General features: G+C 41.2%; 1 protein-coding gene across 1 annotated transcript in view; it reads right to left on the bottom strand.

Annotated features, from left to right (window-relative positions):
- Positions 1–191: 191 nt before the first annotated feature.
- Positions 192–20,181, bottom strand: part of BRINP1 (BMP/retinoic acid inducible neural specific 1) — a 200,838-nt gene continuing 180,848 nt past the window's right edge. The window contains 1 exon segment of the mRNA XM_033237641.1: positions 192–1,790. Coding sequence (XP_033093532.1) covers positions 650–1,790 — 1,141 coding nt within the window. The 3' untranslated portion in view covers positions 192–649.

Here is a 20,181-nt window from a genome sequence, read left to right as displayed (position 1 = left end):
ATCCCACCTACTGGCCAGCTTCCATTAGTTTTAGTGTATTCAGAATGAAAGATGCCCTATGGGTAAGATAGCATTGTCACTGTATCCCCACCCCTGTGTGAGAAAGAGTCAAAAAGAAGAGAAAACACACACACACACACACACACACACACACACACACACACACATGGAATTAAGCATAAAGAGGGAAGAAATCTTAACCGAAGAAATATCTTCTTTATCTATGTCCATTTCCTCCAAAAAGGAAAAATGGCAGTGTCAGTTGTACATTACATATATCTCTCTTTCTTTTTAGTGTTTAATCTTAGCACCTGCACAGCAGAGATCTTTACAATTCATTGCATATGCTTTCTCCCTTCTCCCCCCTCAATACAGCACCTGAGGCCTAAGAAGCAACTCCCTCAATGAGCCACAAAAGGCTGAGACCCTTCTTCATGACAGAGTATAGAAATAACAAACATGCCCAACGGTTTTATACAGTTGCTAGAATGTTTTCATTTCCAACAAATGAAGATTTTCCTCCTTTTCTTTGAATATTAATTACATTTTACAAATTTTTGTGGGTTTTTTTGTTTTGTTTTGTTTTGCTTCATTTTGTTCTGTTGTGTGTGCACAACAACAGGGAAAGTCGATGGCAAGGAGTCCCGAGTTAGCAGAGTTTGGCTGTCATCTGGTCCGACTGTTTGAGGATCTCCGTGTTGTACAGGTCCAAGGCGTGGTTCACCCTGATGATCTCGCTGTTGGTCAGTTTCAGGCGGTGTTTCAGCATACAGGAGAACAAGTCCAGCTGGGGTTTCCCCGGGGCCACAGGAGGGGCCAGGCGATTAATTCGGTCCCGAATATCCAACAAGAGGAGCATCACCGACGAAGAGGAATAGAACTGGCCTCCCTGTGTGTAGGACTGGTTGACCTGCTGCACCGCGCTGCGCAGGAGGTCGGCGTTGAACCTCAGGCTATACCCGAACACCTGCACATCCGAGATCTTGATGTAGAACTGCCTCTTGGAGGGATCGGACAGGTCCACGGGGCCCTGGCCAGTCTCATTTCGCAGTAGGGTAGGTAGCCGAGTCCGACTACGTAGGTAGATGTGGACCGTCTCGAAAAATGTTTTCCACCGATTGCCCAGCAAAAGAGTCCAGTTGTAGCACTGGCTGTTTTGGAGACGGATCTTCTCCCAGCGTGGGTAGCCAAATTCCCCGAAGGGCATGTTCCAGCCCTCTGAATGGCTCCCGCTAAAAGGGTTGACATAGACAAAGAACATGGGGTCCAGGCTGCTGTTGCGCATCTGGCAGATGCGCATGGACATGCCGATCACCATGTGGATGAAGTCCATGCGGTTCTTGTTGCTCTTGAGAGTGAGGGACATGCGCTTGCGCCACCGAGGGTCAAAGAAGGTGTCAAGGCGGATCTCGTTGCTGATGAAGGTGGTGTGGACATAGAGGCGCGAATCCATCTTCTGCAGCAGGTACTTCAGCTCCAGGTCCTGGAAGTCCAGGTCGGTCTCAAAGCTGATGAACTGCTCGCTGCGCTCCGAGTCCACGTTCTGTGGTTCGCAGCGGCCTCGGTACAGCTTGTAGCCCTTGTTGCAGGAGCCACAGAGGGAGATGTTGGCCAGGCTGCACATGGCGCAGCTGTTGTTCCCGCCTATCACGCAGGGGATGGGGCGCTGGCACAGCGTGGTGCTGCCGTGGCACACGCAGCTCCGCTGGCTCTCCAGGAAGGTTCCCCAAAACCCATTCTCATTACAGTAGAGGAGCGACTGGACCCTTGCAAGCCACTGCTGAATTGTCCTGGGAGATAGAGGAAAAATGGAGAAGGTTAACCACCATGAGTGGGTCTGTGAGTTACAGTTATCCAACTGATAATGCGAAGTGGAGCTGCCCAAAGGATGAAAGGACTGGACAGAGCAGCAACAATAGCAAGGGCATCGAATATAAACGTAAGAACTACATTGTAGCTCCTCGTAAGGCCACAAACCAGCTGCAAGACCTGGTACTTTACCTTCCTAATGTTCGATGTCCTCATCTGCAAAGTGAACAGACTGGAGTAAATGTTCTTTGGGGTCCTTCCAGTTCTGTGATTCCGTTATACACTAGTCCCAAAGAAGTGTGATTCAGGAAATGAAAGTGTCTAGACTCAAATACCCCTTCTGGATGACAACATATTGTAAACAATCAGCAATGAAAAAGATCTTAGGGATTATTTTGTTTAACTTAAACCACATGTTTCAACCCCCATTACAGATTCGTCCCATGAGGGTGTGTAACATCTAACAACTTCAACAAAAACAAATTATATTTTATCATACTCTAGAAATCATGTAGTGCTTCCCTACTGATGGTCTTACATGATTCTCATGGTGATTTTTCAGAACATGTTGGAAAGGGGTTATTTCCCAACAGATGCTGGAGAGGGTGTGGAGAAACAGGAACACTTTTACACTGTTGGTGGGAGTATAAGTTAGTTCAACCATTGTGGAAGACAGTGTGACGATTCCTCAAGGATCTAGAACCAGAAATATCATTTGACCCAGCAATCCCAGGTATATACCCAAAGATTACAAATCATTCTACTATAAAGACACATGTACACATATATTTATTGCAGCACTGTTCACAATAGCAAAGACTTGGAACCAACACAAATGCCCATTAATGATAGACTGGATAAAGAAAATGTGGCACATATATACCATGGAATACTATGCACCCATAAAAATGGATGAGTTCATGTCCTTTGCATGGACATGGATGAAGCTGGAAACCATCATACTCAGCAAACTAATGTAAGAACAGAAAACGAAACACCGCATGTTCTCACTAATAAGTGGGAGTTGAACAATGAGAACACATGGACACGGGGAGGGGAACATCACACACCAGGGCCTGTTGGGGGTTGGGGAGTTAGAGGAGGGATAGCATTAGGAGAAATACCTAATGTAGATGACGGGTTGATGGGTGCAGCAAACCACCATGGCACATGTATACCTATGTAACAAACCTGCACATTCTGCTCATGTATCTCAGAACTTAAAGTATAATAAATAAATAAAAAAAAAAGAAAGAAAGAAAGAAAAGAAAAGAAAGGGGTTATTTCCCTGCATTTTTCCAGAGCTCCAAATTCTCCATTCAGTTGCATTTCTATTGCAGCCTCTGGGCCCCTCCTCACAGGCCCTCAACACTATAAATGATACCAAAGTCTATAACCTGATTTCAGCCACTGAAACGTTCTAATGAAGACAGATATTCCATCAGATAAGAAGCAGCATCAGAGGAGGAACAAATATGCAAGGCAGTCAGCTTAAAGGCCTCTCATCTTTCCTTTTTTTCTTTGCAAGTCACCCTTTGGCTGTCTTCCATGCTACCAATAATCCCTTGTGTGTCTAGCACTTTTTACCCTGCACAGGGTATATTCACTCCCATTTTCTTGCTTGAGCCTCACAGCAACACCCTAAAAATACCTTGGGACTTGAGGTTAGTCAGACACAGCTCAAAATCCTGACTTCTCCACCTGCAAGCTGAGGTAATGCTGGGCAGTTTTCTTCACCTTCCTAATCATTCCTACCACACAGAGCTATGTGAGGATTATATGAATTTTTATGTGAAGGCTTAGCCTCAAACTTGGTATTTATTAAGAGCTCAATAAAAGTTAGCAGTTGTTATTCCTGCAAAGGGACTGTCAGCAATATTTTATAGACATAGCAATGGAAGCTCAGAGGTGAAAGGATGGACTCAGAGTCAAACAATCAGAGAGTAGTCTCCTGGCTCACAGCTGTGGCTGTTTGCATTGTCGGTCAAGCGAGAGTCAAGAGCACTCTTCTTCAGGCTGTTGTGTGCTGTGGAGATGGTGATGGTGATGGTGATGATGATGATGATGATGATAATGATGCTCTCAGTGGTTCCTGATCTCCATTTTATAAAAGTAGAAACAGAAGCTAATTCGCATTGTACTCTCTGTGGTAGGAAATGCTAACAATCCATCTATTCTATCACTTCCACTGATGAGCCACAATCCCCAAACCACAAACACCAAGAGCCTAATTAGGCAGTAGAGCCTAATGTTGAGAAACATGGTTGTTGGCCCAAGCAGAGCTGAGTTCAAAGCTGCATTCTATAACCAGGATCGAGTCACTTCATCTCTCTAAGCCTCAGTATCAATATCTAAAATGAGGATAATAAAGCCCATCTTAGGCAGCTGGTGAGAGGATTCAGTGAGATAATATATTTAAAGTGCTTAAAAGAGCCTGGCACAGAGCAATTATGGAAAAGGTAATAATAAAAAGTACTCTTATCCCAGAGAATAAGCTCTTCCTTTGAAGGTATTGAGACACTCTCAGGGATTTCACTATCGCTCTGGAGTTTGAGGAAAACCATTTTGTTATATCCATTTGAAAATGGATACTGTTGAAATGGCTTCCCAGCATGCTTTGCTTTCAATGAGTTGCTTATCAGTTGGGAGAAAATGGCGGAATAATTAGTGGGCTCCTTGAAACCCTCTCCTTCTCAAATCCACAGAACTACCCGGCCCTGGCGATAAAACCTCCCTGACAGTATCAAAAACACTGTATTGAAACCCCTCGTTTCTTTGTCAGTTTCCCCTCCAGGCTCTTAGGCTGGAGAGGAGAGGTCCCTCCTTCTCTGAGCACCTAGCCCAGGGCCTGGCTCTACAAATACTTGCTGAGTGAATCAATGTTTGATGAATGAATGCATAAAGAATATTCATATTTTTCTTGCTAGTTTTCATTTAAAAAAGGAAAAACAAACTTCTCTGTCTCCCCTCGGGACTGCAGTATTCGTTTTCCGTACCATCCACCCACACAGCTCCAGGCCTCCCCAGTTTCTGCTTCGTGAGACCAATCCTATTACAGCCTGGAGAACAGCAGCAGGCCCAGCCTTCAGGAAACGGAGCTAGAATAATAATGAGCTCTGTGGCTCCCACCTCCCAAACCATAACATTGACTGAATATTGGGTATGAGTCATCTGATATTTTTGTGAGCTGCAGGGGCCCTCCACACGGCCCTGATTGCGTGGTTCCATCTGACGAGAGTGTCATTTCAAAATGCCTCTTTCACATGGCCTACACTTGCCCCTGTCACTCCCTCTCCAAGTGACAGGACAGTACCCCATTTAGAGTTCCTCTGTTCCCATCTGCAAGGCATTCTATAACCCCGTAGAGCGCCCCCTTTCTCGTGTCTCATCATTGGGACCCTTTGTAAGGACCACAGCCCCCACTCCTTGAATCAATGCTTCATTGTAGCTGAACTCTCAGAATCCTCGGTGAGGGAAATAAAAAGATGAAAGTTCCTGGTGATGCTGCAATAAGCAACGGGGCTAATGGCAAATTAGGATTCCAGCCCTGTCAGGCAGGAGGAATTGGGGACAGAGGGCCTCTGAGATACATTCGCGAGCTGCATGGCACCTGCATCTCCTGACCTCAGAATAATCATGAAGTTGTGGGCTGTATCAAAGAAGGCATTAATGATACAGCAAGAGGACTTAGAAAGCAGGTGGTGTTCACGGGGAGCAGGGAGCAGGAGGCTGAGGGAAAGAGGAAAGAAAACAGAGGGGAAAGGTGGAGAGTGGGGAAGGGTGATAAGTGGAGAAAAGGACTTGGTGTTGGAGATGGTGGGGAAATGTGGAGCAAATGAGCAGAGAGAGGCTGTGGAGGAGACACTGGACAGGGAAGATGAGATGGAATGAAATTAGAGTGGGTCGGATAGAAACAGAGATGCAGCCAAGGCATCATCTGTGTTAACTCACAGATTTGGGGAAGAGCCCAGGCTGGGGGTCCTAATTCAACTATTGGATGGGCCACTTGAGGGTGGGCTAGTTGTCCATTCTCCTCCTTTTCTAGAGAGGCCAATTGCAGAGACAGTGGGGGCAGAGAGGTAATGCAATGTTACCAGTGATTCCTGATCCCCAAGGTCAACAAACTTTCTTTTGCTTTTCAATATTTCATTTTGAGATTAGAACCAAAAAAAGCTTATTTCATTGTGTGTGTGTGTGTGTGTGTGTGTGTGTCTGTATGTGTGTGTGTTTCTTTGGAATACAAGCAAATTGCAATAATGAGGAAAAAGCCTCAATCAAATCAATCTCCTATACCTTCTCCATCTCCAGCCAGTTCTCTCAGTAGTTATCATGGATAGCCATAAACTCTGCAAGGTTCAATTGCAGGCAGTGCCCTAAACCAGCTGAGGGCATCTGTGACTTACAACTATTGAGTTCTCACTGTATACCAGGCATAGTGCTGGAGGTTCTTCATACTGTCTCCCTGAATAGCACATGAAACCACCTCCATATTACAGACAAAGAAAAATGAGTCCTTGAGAAGTGAGATAACTTGACTGAGATCACAAAGGTACTCCCCACATTCAAATACCAAACTCTCTACCTCTGGCATCAGTGCACTTTCTTCTAGGTATCATAATGTAAAATTATAATGATAAGGTGAGCAATAAGAAGAAAGCAAGACACAAAAAAAGAAATATATTGAAATAATGGAAAAATACTGAAAGTTTGCACCTGTGAAGGGCCTATTATCACATTCCTTGCTTCCTCTGGATCTGCCAGGGTCCCTCTCCTCCACTCACAGATAATTGGGGCTCCCGACAAGTGCATAGGGAGACGCTGGGGATCAGGGATAGGAGGGACTGAGATCTACACATACCATTTCCCAGGCTAGTTGATGACAGCCTGCCTCAACCCTGGCAACAGAGAAGCAGCTTAATAGGCTGCTCCAGAAGGGAGGGTCTCACAAAGGCTGACACAGCCCCACTGAAAGCCAGTCAGTGTGAGGCAGGGAGGAGCAGGTTTTAAAGTGCTTTACTCTGTCCCTAAGGATCCAAAGCATCTTCCATCTGCAGCCAAAGCTGAGATGCAATACATCCAAATCAGCATCTTTCTGTTGGATGGGATTTCAATTCATTCTGATAGGGGGCTGAGAGGAGAGAAGGAAGGAGGAAGTAGGAGAAAGAAGGAAGTTGAATTTTCATTTCTAAACAGGAAAACCCTGGAGCCTGATTGATAGGTACTCACAATGGCTCTGAATAAAGCAGTTTTGACCATTAGAAGCAGGGAACCTTCAAGAAGAAACCTTGGAAATGCTCGTCTTTCTCATGTTCAGGCCTGAACTCAGAGACTTGGTTGCTGAGGTCGAAAAAAATCAGTGTTTCTTAAGTGTTTTCTACATTGTGGCAGTTACCCCTTTATTCTCACATCAGCCCCAGGAGATAGGATTCCATTGTGATTTTTATCCCACTGATCAGGGCATTGAAGGCCACAGAGAGACTGTGACTCACCTTGGTCACAGAGCATGGGAGTAGCAGAGCAAAGTTCAGGATTCCTGGATCCAAACCCAATACTCCCTCAATGCCCATGCTCTCTATTCCCTGCCCTCTAAACCCCCGACTGGAGGAGAAAGAGGCTCTGGACCATGGAAACACCTCAGCTGACCCCCTGCAGGCTCTGTCTTTGCCTCCGCCAGGAATTTCTGGCAACCTGACAGGTCTCCTGGTGACACAGCATGGATTCGCTCGTCATTTCGAGGACAGCCTCCACCACCCAGGGCTTTCCATCAGTGCTTTCAAAGGTACACATCTCCCTTTCAGAACCCCCTGGCTGGGGAGCTCAGGCTGGGGTTCCTAATTCAAGCAAACTCCCTGCTGATTTTAATTGGAGGTTTTGCCTAAGATGGGAATACAGTGTGGGGCCAGTGGCATTTTAAGGGAGATCATACAAATCGAGTGCCAAGGAGAGAGGAAGAAAAACAGATCTAGGTTAAAATAGAAAGCTATAATCCATAACTCCCATTTGCCTACCAGGAGTATGTATTTAAAAGTACAGATGAAATGAAGAAAATGAAATTGGAGTTCTGCATTATTCTTTTATTTATGCCTTTTGCTTTCTCTTTGGCATTTCTTTGACATTGTATTGGGTGTCTGAGTAATTCTGTGACTTCACAAAACGTATATTCCACAGACCACAGACTAAAGTGAGAAGACAAACAGCTGTTTTTTTTACGTTTCTGATGATGCACTGTTCTTTAGTTGTGCTGTGTGTGACTGTGTGTGTGTGTGTGTGTTAAAGAAGTGGTATTTATAAGAGATGAATACATCAACTCAATGGTGTCAGAATGCTTGAGATTCCACTGAAAGGAGCCTCAGAAATACTATGGATGTGCTAGTATGAATTATAACTGGCCATCAGACTCACTCTGTTCACTATTTTTCCCCGATAAATATTTAGCTTTTAATCATTACCCTCTTTGAGTTTCTAACATTGCTTTAATAACATGTTTTTCCTTCTCTCAGTTCTTCACATGTTGTCACAGCCTCCTTGAGTAGCTCATAATAATAAGGAAGAAATACCAAAAGAAAATGTTATAGTCCCTTGTCATGCTGAAGCTATTTTCTAATTTTCAATTGTGGAGTAAAGGTAATATACGTCTTACTAGAGAGCGCAGAGGAAGAGGGAAGAAGGAAGAAGGAGAAGAGCATCAATGTAAAAAATCCAATAGGGTCTTTAAAATTAGGTTGTCAGGAGTTTAATTGAGGAGGATTATGAAACAATTTTTGCAATTACACAGTTCTGTGTCTGGGAAGGAGGTGACAGGCAACATCAGCTGCATATTCAAATTCAGCATTTTGCTTTGGGGCATGAATGTGTGGAAGACAAGTGAAGGAAGGCGCCCAGAGCCTCTCAACGGTGACAGAAAGGCTAAAAACAGCAGGACACTCCCTGGTGGAGGGCTATAAGAGTAGTTTATTCTTCTTGAGCAGTAGTTAGACTGGATAATAACAGACTCCAACCAAAAAGCTATGAAATAAGAGGAGGCTACCCAGGGTCTAATGGGCCTTAACCCTGAAGTACAATAATGGTCATCTAGATCTATGATCTTGGCAGTGGGAAGGGGTGATCATAGGTGAGGAAGTAATTAAATAAGTGCTGGGCCCTTCTCTACCCCTATTTGACCTTGCTATTTGGATATTTAGATATTTGGCCTTGCTTATTAAATAAGTCACCTGGCCTCTTTGACCTTCAATATTCTTATCTGTCAAATGGGGAAGGTAATATTTACTTTTCACTTTGTCTTAAGAGCTAGGATGGAATATGCAAAGATCTAGAGAGACTTCCAGTGAAAAGAAGTAATGACTGACCATTACTAACCATGATTGTTACTGAGGGCAAGGAAAAACTACGCTTTATAAATGTCTTCAGTAAAATTATTCCTCTTGGTTACTAAAACAGCTGAGTTGATTATAGCCTAATATCTTCAACTCATTGGTTATTCAGTCTCCACAGTTCTTTTTTTTTTTTTTTTTTTAGACAGAGTCTCGCTCTGTCGCCCAGGCTGGAGTGCAGTGGCCAGATCTCAGCTCACTGCAAGCTCCACCTCCAGGGTTTACGCCATTCTCCTGCCTCAGCCTCCCGAGTAGCTGGGACTACAGGCGCCCGCCACCTCGCCCGGCTAGTTTTTTGTATTTTTTTTAGTAGAGACGGGGTTTCACCGTGTTCGCCAGGATGGTCTCGACCTCCTGACCTCGTGATCCGCCCGTCTCGGCCTCCCAAAGTGCTGGGATTACAGGCTTGAGCCACCGCGCCCAGCCTCCACAGTTCTAATGAATGCTGTCACCAACATACTTGAAGAAGAAAGAGCTAACATGAGCTTTGGAATCCAAAAATAATAATAATAAAAAAAATTGAGTCGTAGCTCTGCTACTCATTATTTAACCTTGAGTTAATTGCTTGTCCTTTCTAAGCTTCAGTTTTCTCAACCACAGAATGGAATAATAATACAATGCTTGCAAGGTTGTTCCGAGGCTCAGATAAGATTATGTGCATTAAGTTTCTAACATATATTAGGTACACACTGTCTCTCATGCAAACAAACTATGTTTCTCTTGAGCTCACATAGTAAATGATCCCTTTGAAATCAGTAATTATAGATTTAAAAACTCAGAGTGGGAAAGAATTCAACAAATGCTGCTGGATCAGTCGAATATCCATATTAAACAACATAAATCTTGACACTTAACTTCCTCTGTACTCCTAAATCAAAACAGATGGTTTGCAGATCTAAATGAAAAAAGAAAAACAACAACAGCAACAAAACAACTTTTAGGAGAAAATATAGGGGAGCATCTTTATGACAGTAGGCAAAGATTTCTTAAAAGTGCTCACCACAAAAGAAGATAATTGAATAACAGGACTATACAAAAATTAAAACAGATTCATCAAAAGATACCATAGAATGAAAAGACAACTTTCAATGACAGAATATATTTGCAATACCTCTAGCCAACAAGAGATTGTATGTATAAGACGTGCTAAGGTTTAAAAGTTTGTGTATCCCCTCCCCCAAATTTGTATGTTGAAATTTTAATTTCCAAGGTAATGATACTAGAAGGTGGTGCCTTTGGGAGCTAATTAGGTCATGAAAGTGGAGCTCTCATGAGTGGAATTAGTGTTCTCATAAATGAGACACAAGAGAGACTCCTTGTCTCTTCCAACAAGTGAAGACACAGGTAGAAGGTGAACCCAAAACCCTTACCAGACAGCAAATCTACCAGTGCCTTGATCTCGGACTTCCCAACCTTCAGAGCTGTGAGAAATAAATTTATGCTACTTATATGCTACCCAGTCTTTGGTATTTCATTATAGCAGCCTGAACAGACTAAGATAATACATAAACAACTACAAATCAGTGATGAAAATTCAGATAACCAAAAGGGAAAATAGGCAAATGATATGGACAGGCACTTCATCAAAAAGAATATTCAAAAGGTCAATATGCAATGAATCTCCACTTCATTCACTATCAGAAAAATGCAAATTAAACTAGCAATGATATATTACTCAGCAGGATGGCAAAATAAAATTAGAATATAAAATTAAAAAGAAGGTAAGTACTAAGTCATCAAGGTTGTGGAACAACTGAAACTCTCCTAGGCTACTGCTAGGAACAAAACTTGCTTCAACAAATTCAGAAAACTGGAAGTATACATTAAAGTATTCACTAAGTTGAACATAGGAATACAGTACATCCCAGCAATTCCATGCCTAATATGCACTCAACCAAAAAGCATATATAAAGACATGTGTAAGATTACAGTACTATTTGGAATAATGCCAAACTAGTCAAATGACTATGAGCAGTAGAAAAGAATTCTACACACACAATAAAATATTTTTGAGAATGAATGAGCCACAACTACACAAAACAAAACAAAATGGAGGAATATCTCATAGAAAGAGGAAAAGGTGAAAGAAACTAGACACGAAGAGTTCATTTCATATATAAAGCAAAACTGACCTACACTGGATGAAGCAGTGGAAAAAATAATTCCCTTGGGGAGAAGGTTGGTAAGGCTTAGAAGAAGACACAGGGGGGCTGTACAGTGCAGAGAATGCCTTAGTTTTTGATCTGGTGCTGGTCATATGTGTGAATTCACTTTGTAAAGATTCATCTTCCTTCACATTTATGTGGTTTCCACTTTCTGTATGTACGTAATACTTTAGTAAAACATTTACTGAAAAGACTGTCCTTTAAAACAATCAGAATGATATTAATAAGGCAGAAAAACATGACATTTTCATATCACTTTCAAACTTTCTAAAGCTCTTCTGTTTGTTCTCTAATTTTGATCCGCACAATTTATCTGTGTCCCAGGCTGCCTTGAGAGAGTATCATTTCATTCATATCATTAAAATTTCATTTTAAAAATACAAAAAAACTGAGGCTCAGAGAAGAGAAGTAACTTCCTGATGGTCACTCGTGACTTGTCACATCACTGGGACTAAAACTCACCCATGCGTGAGTTTGTTGGCAGGACTTGGAGGGTGGAGGTAGGCAGGAGAATTGGGTGATGGCTCTGACAGAGGATTAAAAAGAGCTATCCATAGAAATTATAAGACTTATGTCTATTTTTGACTAAATCCCCTGAGCTTACAGATTCTATTCCAAACAGGAAGCTACTTCCCAGCCACAGGGGGAAAAAAAAAGAAAAAACCAAAAACAACAGAAAGGAACTGGAGATGCTTATTTTCTTGCCTTGCGTCAGCCAAGTGAGTCAATTGCCCTACTTGCTACAAATGCAGAATGACAAGCATGGATGAAAATGGAGAGATTCCTACTAGTGTTGTCTTAAATAAACCCAGGACAGCGCTCGCAGCGAAGCTCAGCCACTGCCACACATCTCCCTGCTCCTCACCTAGACTGTACACTCTCGGTTGCCATCATTTTGCACCTCACTACCTTTTTTTTTTCTGCCCATAAATAGAAAAAAAGTTTCAAAGATACTCTCAGCTAAAAGCTTCATTACCACATAGTTAGAAGGACACTTCTAAGCACTTGTGATCGACAGCCAGATGCCCTGAGCTAGCCTGAATTCACCTGTGGGTTTGTGCCTCTTATTTATAGGACAATTTAATATACACTCAGATTAAGTCTTGGATGCTCAAATTGTACCCCCTGCCCTCCACTCCACATAGGCATGCACACAAAAATCAGTAGCCAGGGGCTATCAAAGTAGCAACCTCTCCTGGGGGGAGTTGCCTGTGAGTTTATAGTGACAATTCCAGAACCTTAAAGCTAAATAACACTTAGGCAAGGCCTGGTCCCTGTGGCAGATGAGAAATAGAGTCCAGGGACATTAAGTAACCTGCTTGCGATCACACAAGTAGTACCTGGAAGCCCAGAACCAGAATCTTCCCCTTGAGGAAGGAGCTGCACACTTCCCAAAATTTATACCGTTTATCTTCCTCCCAGCCTTCTCTAAAGAGGCCTATAACATCTTACCTGGGTGACTGTACTGAGTGAGACAAGGAAATAAAAATGCTTTCCAAAGACTTTTGCACACTGGTTCTAAACTGACATTAATTCCAGGAGATGCAAAATATCACTGTGGTCTATCAGTCAGAATAAGAGTTTACAGAAGTCAGGTGATGAATGCAGTTTTAGCTCAGGTCCATCTCACAATGAATCAGTGGATACTTCCTGTGGTAGTTCCCCAGTCCTAGAATGCACATTGGGGATTATATCATAACTGGAATACCCACCAACTGGTAGGATCCCTCCCCTTCCCTCGTTCGGTACCCACAATATCTATATACCTCTCCAAATAATAGAATAATAGTATTTTATGGGACATTTGCCCCCACTTAAACCAGCTTTCAAGAAGATCAAGAAAACAATAACAAGAACAATGACAACACACAACAACAAAATATGCACCTAGACAGGGGCTGAAACCTTAAGATAAATCCACTAAACAACAATCTTGATTGACTAGATTTTAAAGGACAATCTTGCATTACAAAATATTTCCTCACAACATCTCTGAAGAGTACATTCCCCTTTGTAATAAAATGTATCACAGGCTTGTGGTCAGCAAGATGACTGACTAGAGGTGGCTAACACTTGCTCCCCAACACATAAAAGGACCAAAACAATGAACAAACAACTAAATTTTGACCAAAGTGACTAATGGACAGCACTGAAGTACAGTAAGGGGGTGGTGAAAACCCTGTGAGGCACAGAAAAGCAGGATGACTCTATAGAGAAGGAAACAAAACATCTTGTCTCTGCTACCTCCTCTCCCCAGTCTGGATTAGCTTAGAACCAGGTGAACCCTCTCCCTGCAGGGAAAAGTTTTCATGGGCCCTGAGCCCAGTTTAGGGAACTGCCTGGAGTTTGCACAGCTGTACTACTCCAGAAAAGAAGCCCATGTTGTATCCTACCTCCAACCCTTTTATTCGACATGCTACTGCACTGTGACATTTTGAAACCAGAGCCCCTGCTAGAGTGTGTTTTTCTCTAGTGGCCAGTAGCCACTGCACTTCTCCATCCCTGAGGCACTGACATCATTGCACTACAATCATACACAGTAGTGCTCCATTCCCCAGCCAAGCTGCTGCAGTTCCTTATCCATGGGGAACAAGCGGCCTGGGAGGCACTCCATCTCCCCCATTTCATTTGTTGCTGTGCCCTGCTCCTGGCACCCAAGCCCAGGGCAGTGCATGGGCTCAGATGCCAGGGTCACAGCCTAGGCTCAGTGGAGCAGCTGTGACCCTGGCACCCAAGCCCAGGCAGTGCCTTGCCCCCTGAGGAATAGGCAGTCTGTCCCAGTGGAGAAACTATGTCTGGGAAGGTAAGGCAGCTGTGTCCCCTCAGTGCCTAAACCAGTCTGTTGCCCCAGCCCCAGGGAAATGAAGCTTTGGCCAGGGAACAGCTGCAGTTTGGCACCCTGCCCCTCTACGACCAGGTACTCTGGCCCAGGAGAGAAGCCACACCCAAGTCAGGAGAGAGGCCTCACTTTCTGGATGCCTGAATCAACCTGTACCCTGGCCCCAGGAAACTGAAGCTTTGACACATGCAAGCAGCCATGACCTCAGTGTCTAAGCCCTGGTGGTGTTCTATTCCTTGGAGACCAGGTGCTCCAGCCCAGCAGAAAAGCCACGCCTAAGCTGGCAAAGCAGCCTTGCACACTTAGACCCTGAACCAACTAGTCTCAGGTAAATGGAGCTTTGGCCCAGGGAGCATCCACAACCCTGGTGCTTGAGTCCACATGGTAACTGACCCCCAGGGAAGCACAGCCATGGCTGATCTGTATCACCTTGTCCACTATGTCAAACTGCTGCAGCACCCCACTTCTCTAGATCTGGACCAGCCCTCTGGAGTATGCACAACTGAGGGGCCCTACGTCCAATGCATAGTAAAGCCAACATTGCACTGCTATTTGAACCCTAGAGCCCAAGCCATAGCCATGCCTTGCCATTCTTGGTTCTTGCTTTTACACACCCAGCCTCACAGGATTTGGGTAGCTGCTATGTCCCACCATTCCAGGGTCCAGAGTCATCACTAAGCAGTACCCTCTCTCCCGATGCCCAAGTTTTCTTTGTGCCCTGTTGGCTCTCAAACCCAAATTGCAGTTGTATCCTGCTCCCCAGAGCCTGAGCCTCTGGAACACCCCTTCCTCCCTACAGCATACCAGTGCTGTGTCCCAATATGCAGGATCAGAGTCACTGTTATATCCCTGCCATCTGGGCCCGAGCTACTGAAGTGCCTTGGAATCGCAATCCTCTGCTTGGTGCGAAAGCTAAGAAAGTAAACCTGCACCCATGTCACATGGGCCACAGTATTCAACAAGACACTGATCATAGGACCCCAGTTTCATTGCCACTCTAAGCACCTGTGTCCTTGAAAACAGCACCACTGTGGCTGCCTGTTACCTATATTATACCCAACTCCAAAAAGAATTCAATTCAGCTAAGTCTTCGCACTGTGGGAAAAAATGAGAACAACAGAATCCCTGAAGCCCTTATTGCCAATAACCTTAACAATCTACCTTATCACCACCACCGCCACAAAGTCTTGTAGACTAGGCTATTAAGGTATTCACAGAAATTTCTGACATTGATTATAACTGAAGAAGTTGCATGATGGCTACAACCAGTGCACCCACCCGGAACCAGAATTAATGCACCTTACCCAACTGACACTATAGGATTCACCTGCAGGGGAATGTCTTTTACTATGAGAGCTACTCTATGAAATTATAAATGGTGATTGTCCACTAAATGCACAGATATAAACATGAGGACACAAGGAACATGAAAAAACAAGGAAACATGACACCACCAAAAGAACAAAATAATTATCCAATAACAAGTGCTCCAAAATGGAAATTGTGAATTGCCTAAAAAGGAATTCAAGACAACGATCTTTAAAGGCAAAACTCATTGAGATACAAGGGAATGTCGACAGGTAATTCAATAAAATTAATAAAACTTCATGATCTGAGAGAAATTCAACAAAAAGATCTCATTAAAAAGATATCATTAAAAAGAACCAAAGAGAAATCTTAAAGCTGAATAATTCAATGAATGAATTAAAAAACACAATTAAGATCTTCAATAGCTGACTACATCAAGTAAAAGAAAGAAATTCTGGACTTGAAGAGAAGTCTTTTAAAATAACCCAGTAAAGGGGGAATTTAAAAATTGAATAAATTAAAAAGAGTGAATAAAGTGTGTGAGACTATGGGACACCAGTAAGCAAACACATACTTACATGATGAGAGTGTAAGAGGAATAAGAGATGAAGAAAGGCATAGAGAGCTTATTTAACGATATAATTGTTAAACATTTCCCAAGTCTCGGAAGAGATATGAGCATCCAGATTCATGAAGCTCATAGGTTCCCAATAGGTTCAACCCAAAGAAGTCCTCCACAAGGCACATTATAATAAAAATATCAATGACATCATAGAAATGATTTTAAAAGTCCAGGAAATAATAGGATGATACAGTTCAAACACTGAAAGAAAAAAATGAAAAAACTTTCAATCAAGAATATTACACCTAGCAAAGAAATGAAAAGGAAATAAAGGATTTCCCAGACAAAGAAAAGCTGAGAAAATTCATCGCCACTAGATCAGCCTTAGAAAAAATGTTTAGAGCCAGGTATGGTGGCTCACATCTGTAATCTCAAAGACTGTGGAGGCTGAGAGCAAGAGTTTAAGAGCAGCCTTGCCAACATAGTGAGACCCCATCTCTACAAAAGTTTTAAAAATAATCATAAAAAAATTACAATTAGCCAAGCATGGTGGTATGTGCCTGTCATCCTACCTACTTGGGAGGCTGAGGTAGGAGGATCACTGGAACCCAGGAGTTTGAGGCTACAGTGAGTTATGATCATGCCACTGCACTTCAGCCAGGGCAACAGAGTAACAGTCCCATCTTTAAAAAAAAATGGGGAGTACTTCAACTAAAAGTGAAAGGATGATAATTACTACCAACAAAATATATGAAAGCATAAAACACACTGGTAGAGGTAAATTCATAATTAAATTCAGACTATCCCATGACTGTAATAGTGATATATAAATCTATCAAATCTCTAGTATGAAAGTTAAAAGTTAAAATGACCAAAAATGACTGTAGCCATAGTAACTTCTTAAGGAATGCACAGTATAAAACATATAAATTGTGGCAACAAAAATATAAATAATTAGGGGGAGGGTAAAGGTAAAAGGTATATGCCACCAAATTTAAGTTATCAGCTTAAAATGGTCTATTATAACTATAAAATATTTGATGCAAGCCTCAAAGTAACTACAAAGAAAAAAGAAAATACTACAGAGATACATAAATGAGAAAGAGAAAGAAACCAAAGATTAGCACTACAGAAAATCACCACACCACAAAGGTAAACAAAGAAGAAAGGAAAAAAAAGGATCTATTAAACCACCAGGAAACAATTAATATCAGGAGTAAATTCTTCCCTATCAATAATGACATTGACTGTAAATATCCAATCAAAAGACAGAGTGGCTGAGTAGATTGACGAAAGAAAAGATTCAACTATGGGCTACCTATAAGAGACCCATTTTAGTTTAAAGGACACACAGCTAAAAGTGAAGGGATGTAAGAAGACATTTCTTGCAAAAAGTAGTCAAAAGAGAACAGAGGTTGCTATGCTTTCATTAGATAAAATAGACTACAAGTAAAAAAGTATTTCAAGAAAAAAAGATGGCCATTGTATAACAATAAAAGCATCAGTTCATCAAAAGGACATAGCAAATATAAATATATATATGGACCCAACATTGGAGCACTTAAATATATAAAGTAAATATTAATGAACCTGAAGGAATAAATAAATATCTATGTAATAATAGTAGAGGACATCAATACCCTGCTTTCAACAATGAATAGATCAAGCAGACAGAAAAATAACCAAAATATACTGAAAATGAACTGCACTTTAGACCAAATGGACCTAACAGACATATACAAAACATTTCATTCAACATCAGCAGACTATACATTCATTTCTAGAGCACATGGCACATTCTCCAGGATAGATCATATGTTAGGCCTCAAAACAAGTTTTAGCAAATTCAATAATATTACAATTATATCTAGTATTATTTCCAACCACAATGGTATGAAACTAGAATCAGTAACAAGAGAAATCTTGAAATATTCCCTAGTATGTGGACATAAAAGAACATGCTCCTCAACAACCAATGGGTCAACGAAGAAATCAAAAGGGAAACTGAAAAATATCTTGAGACAAATAACAGTAGAAACATGACATATGAAAACATATAGGATGCATCAAAAGAAGTTATCAGAGGGAAGTTTACAGCAATAAATAATAAACAAGAAGAAAGATCCCAAATAAAGTAAGGAGTTAGTAAAAGAAGAGGAAACTAAACTGTAATTTAGCAGAAGGAAGGAAATAATGACAATCAGAACAGAAATAAATCAGAGGATACAAAAGTCATGGAAAAAAATCAATAAACCCAAGAGTTGGTTCATTGGAAAACTAAGCAAAATCAGCAAACCTCTAGCTAGACTAAAAAAAAAAGAGGAAACTCAAATAAATAAAATCAGAAATGAAAGTGGAGACACTACAACAGATGTCTCAGAAATAAAAAGGAACATAAGGGACTATTATGAACAATTATATGCCAACAAATTGGATAACCTGGAGGAAATGGATAAATTCCTGGAAAATGCAACCTACGAAGGTTGAATCAGGAAGAAAAAGAAAACCTGAACAGACCATTAACAAAGAGATTGAAGTGAAGCAGTATTTAAAAACCTTCCACCAAGGAAAATCCCAGGACCAGATGACTTCATGGCTCAATTCTACCAAATATTCAAAAAATAATTGTTACCAATACTTCCTAAACTCTTCCAAAAACTAGAGCTAGAGGGAATACTTCCAAACACATGTTATGAGGCCAGCATCACCTTGATACCTAAGTCAGACAAAGACACTGCAAAAAAAAGAAAATTGCAGACCAATGTCTTTAATGAACTTTGATGCAAAAATCCTCAATAAAATATCAGCAAGCTGAATTTAACAACATATCTAAACCAAGTGGAATTTATCCCAGGAACTCAAGGCTGGTATAATATATACAAATCAATAAGTGTCATATATCACATTAACAGAATAAAAGATTAAAATCATAAGATTAAAATCATAAGATTACTGCAATTGATGCAGAAAAAAGTATTTGACAAAGTTAAAAATCTTTTCTTATTAAAACTCATAAACTTAGCTATAGAGTAAAAGTTTGTCAATATAATAAAGGGCATTTATGAAAAACCCACAACTAACATCATAATCAACAGGAAACAGCTGAAAGCTTTTCCACTAACATTCTATTCAAGGCAAGAATGTCCACTCTTACCACTTCTAGTCAATACAGTACTGGAAGTACTAGCAAGAGCAATCAGACAAGAAAAAGAAATAAAAAAGCATCCAAATCAGAAAGGAAGAAGCAGAATAAACTCTATTTGCAAGTGTCATAATTCTATATGCAGAAAACCCCGAAGATTCCCCCACAAAAATCTATTAGAACTAATAAATCAATTAAGTAAAGTTGAATTACACAAAATCAACATACAAAAGTGAGTAGCACTTCTACACACAAATAACTTAGTTGAAAAAGAAATGTAAAAAGTATCTCATTTACAAAAAAAAAAAAAAAAAAAATTAGGAATAAATTTGACCAAGGTAGTTAAGATTTGTGCACTGAAAACTATAAAACATTAAAGAAATTAAAGAAGATGCAAATAAATGAAAAGATACTGTGTTCATGGATGGGGAACATTAATATTATCAACATATTCACACTATTCAAAGCAATATAATGATTTAACATAATCCCTATAAAAATGTCGATGTCAATCTTCACAGAAATAGAAAAAGCAATCCCAAAAATACCAAAACTCACATAGCCAAAGCAATACTGAGAAAGCAGAACAAAGTAGGAGGCATCATGCTTCCTGATTTAAAATTATACTACAAAATTATAGTAATCAAAACAATATAGAACTGGCATAAAAAACAGAAGCATAGACCAATGGAACAGAATAGAGAGTCCAGAAATAAATCCAATCATAACTGGTGAACTAATTTTCAACAAGGGCACCAAGAGGATACTATGCGGAAAGGATAGTCTCTTCAATAAATGGTGCTGGGAAAACTAGATTTCCACATGCAGAACAATGAAATTGAACTCTTATCTTACACCATACACAAAAATCAATTCAGAATGGAAAAAAGGTCTCATTGGGAGACCTGAAACCCAAAAAACTCCTAGAAGAGAACACAGGTAGAAAATTCCTCAACATTGGCCTTAGCAATGATTTTTTTGATATC

Source organism: Trachypithecus francoisi, unplaced genomic scaffold (assembly GCF_009764315.1).
Source record: "Trachypithecus francoisi isolate TF-2019V2 unplaced genomic scaffold, Tfra_2.0 Lachesis_group16, whole genome shotgun sequence".
Lineage (NCBI taxonomy): Eukaryota > Metazoa > Chordata > Mammalia > Primates > Cercopithecidae > Trachypithecus > Trachypithecus francoisi.
The sequence above is the reverse complement of the archived record's forward strand: the minus strand, read 5'-3'. Positions and strand labels throughout refer to the sequence as shown.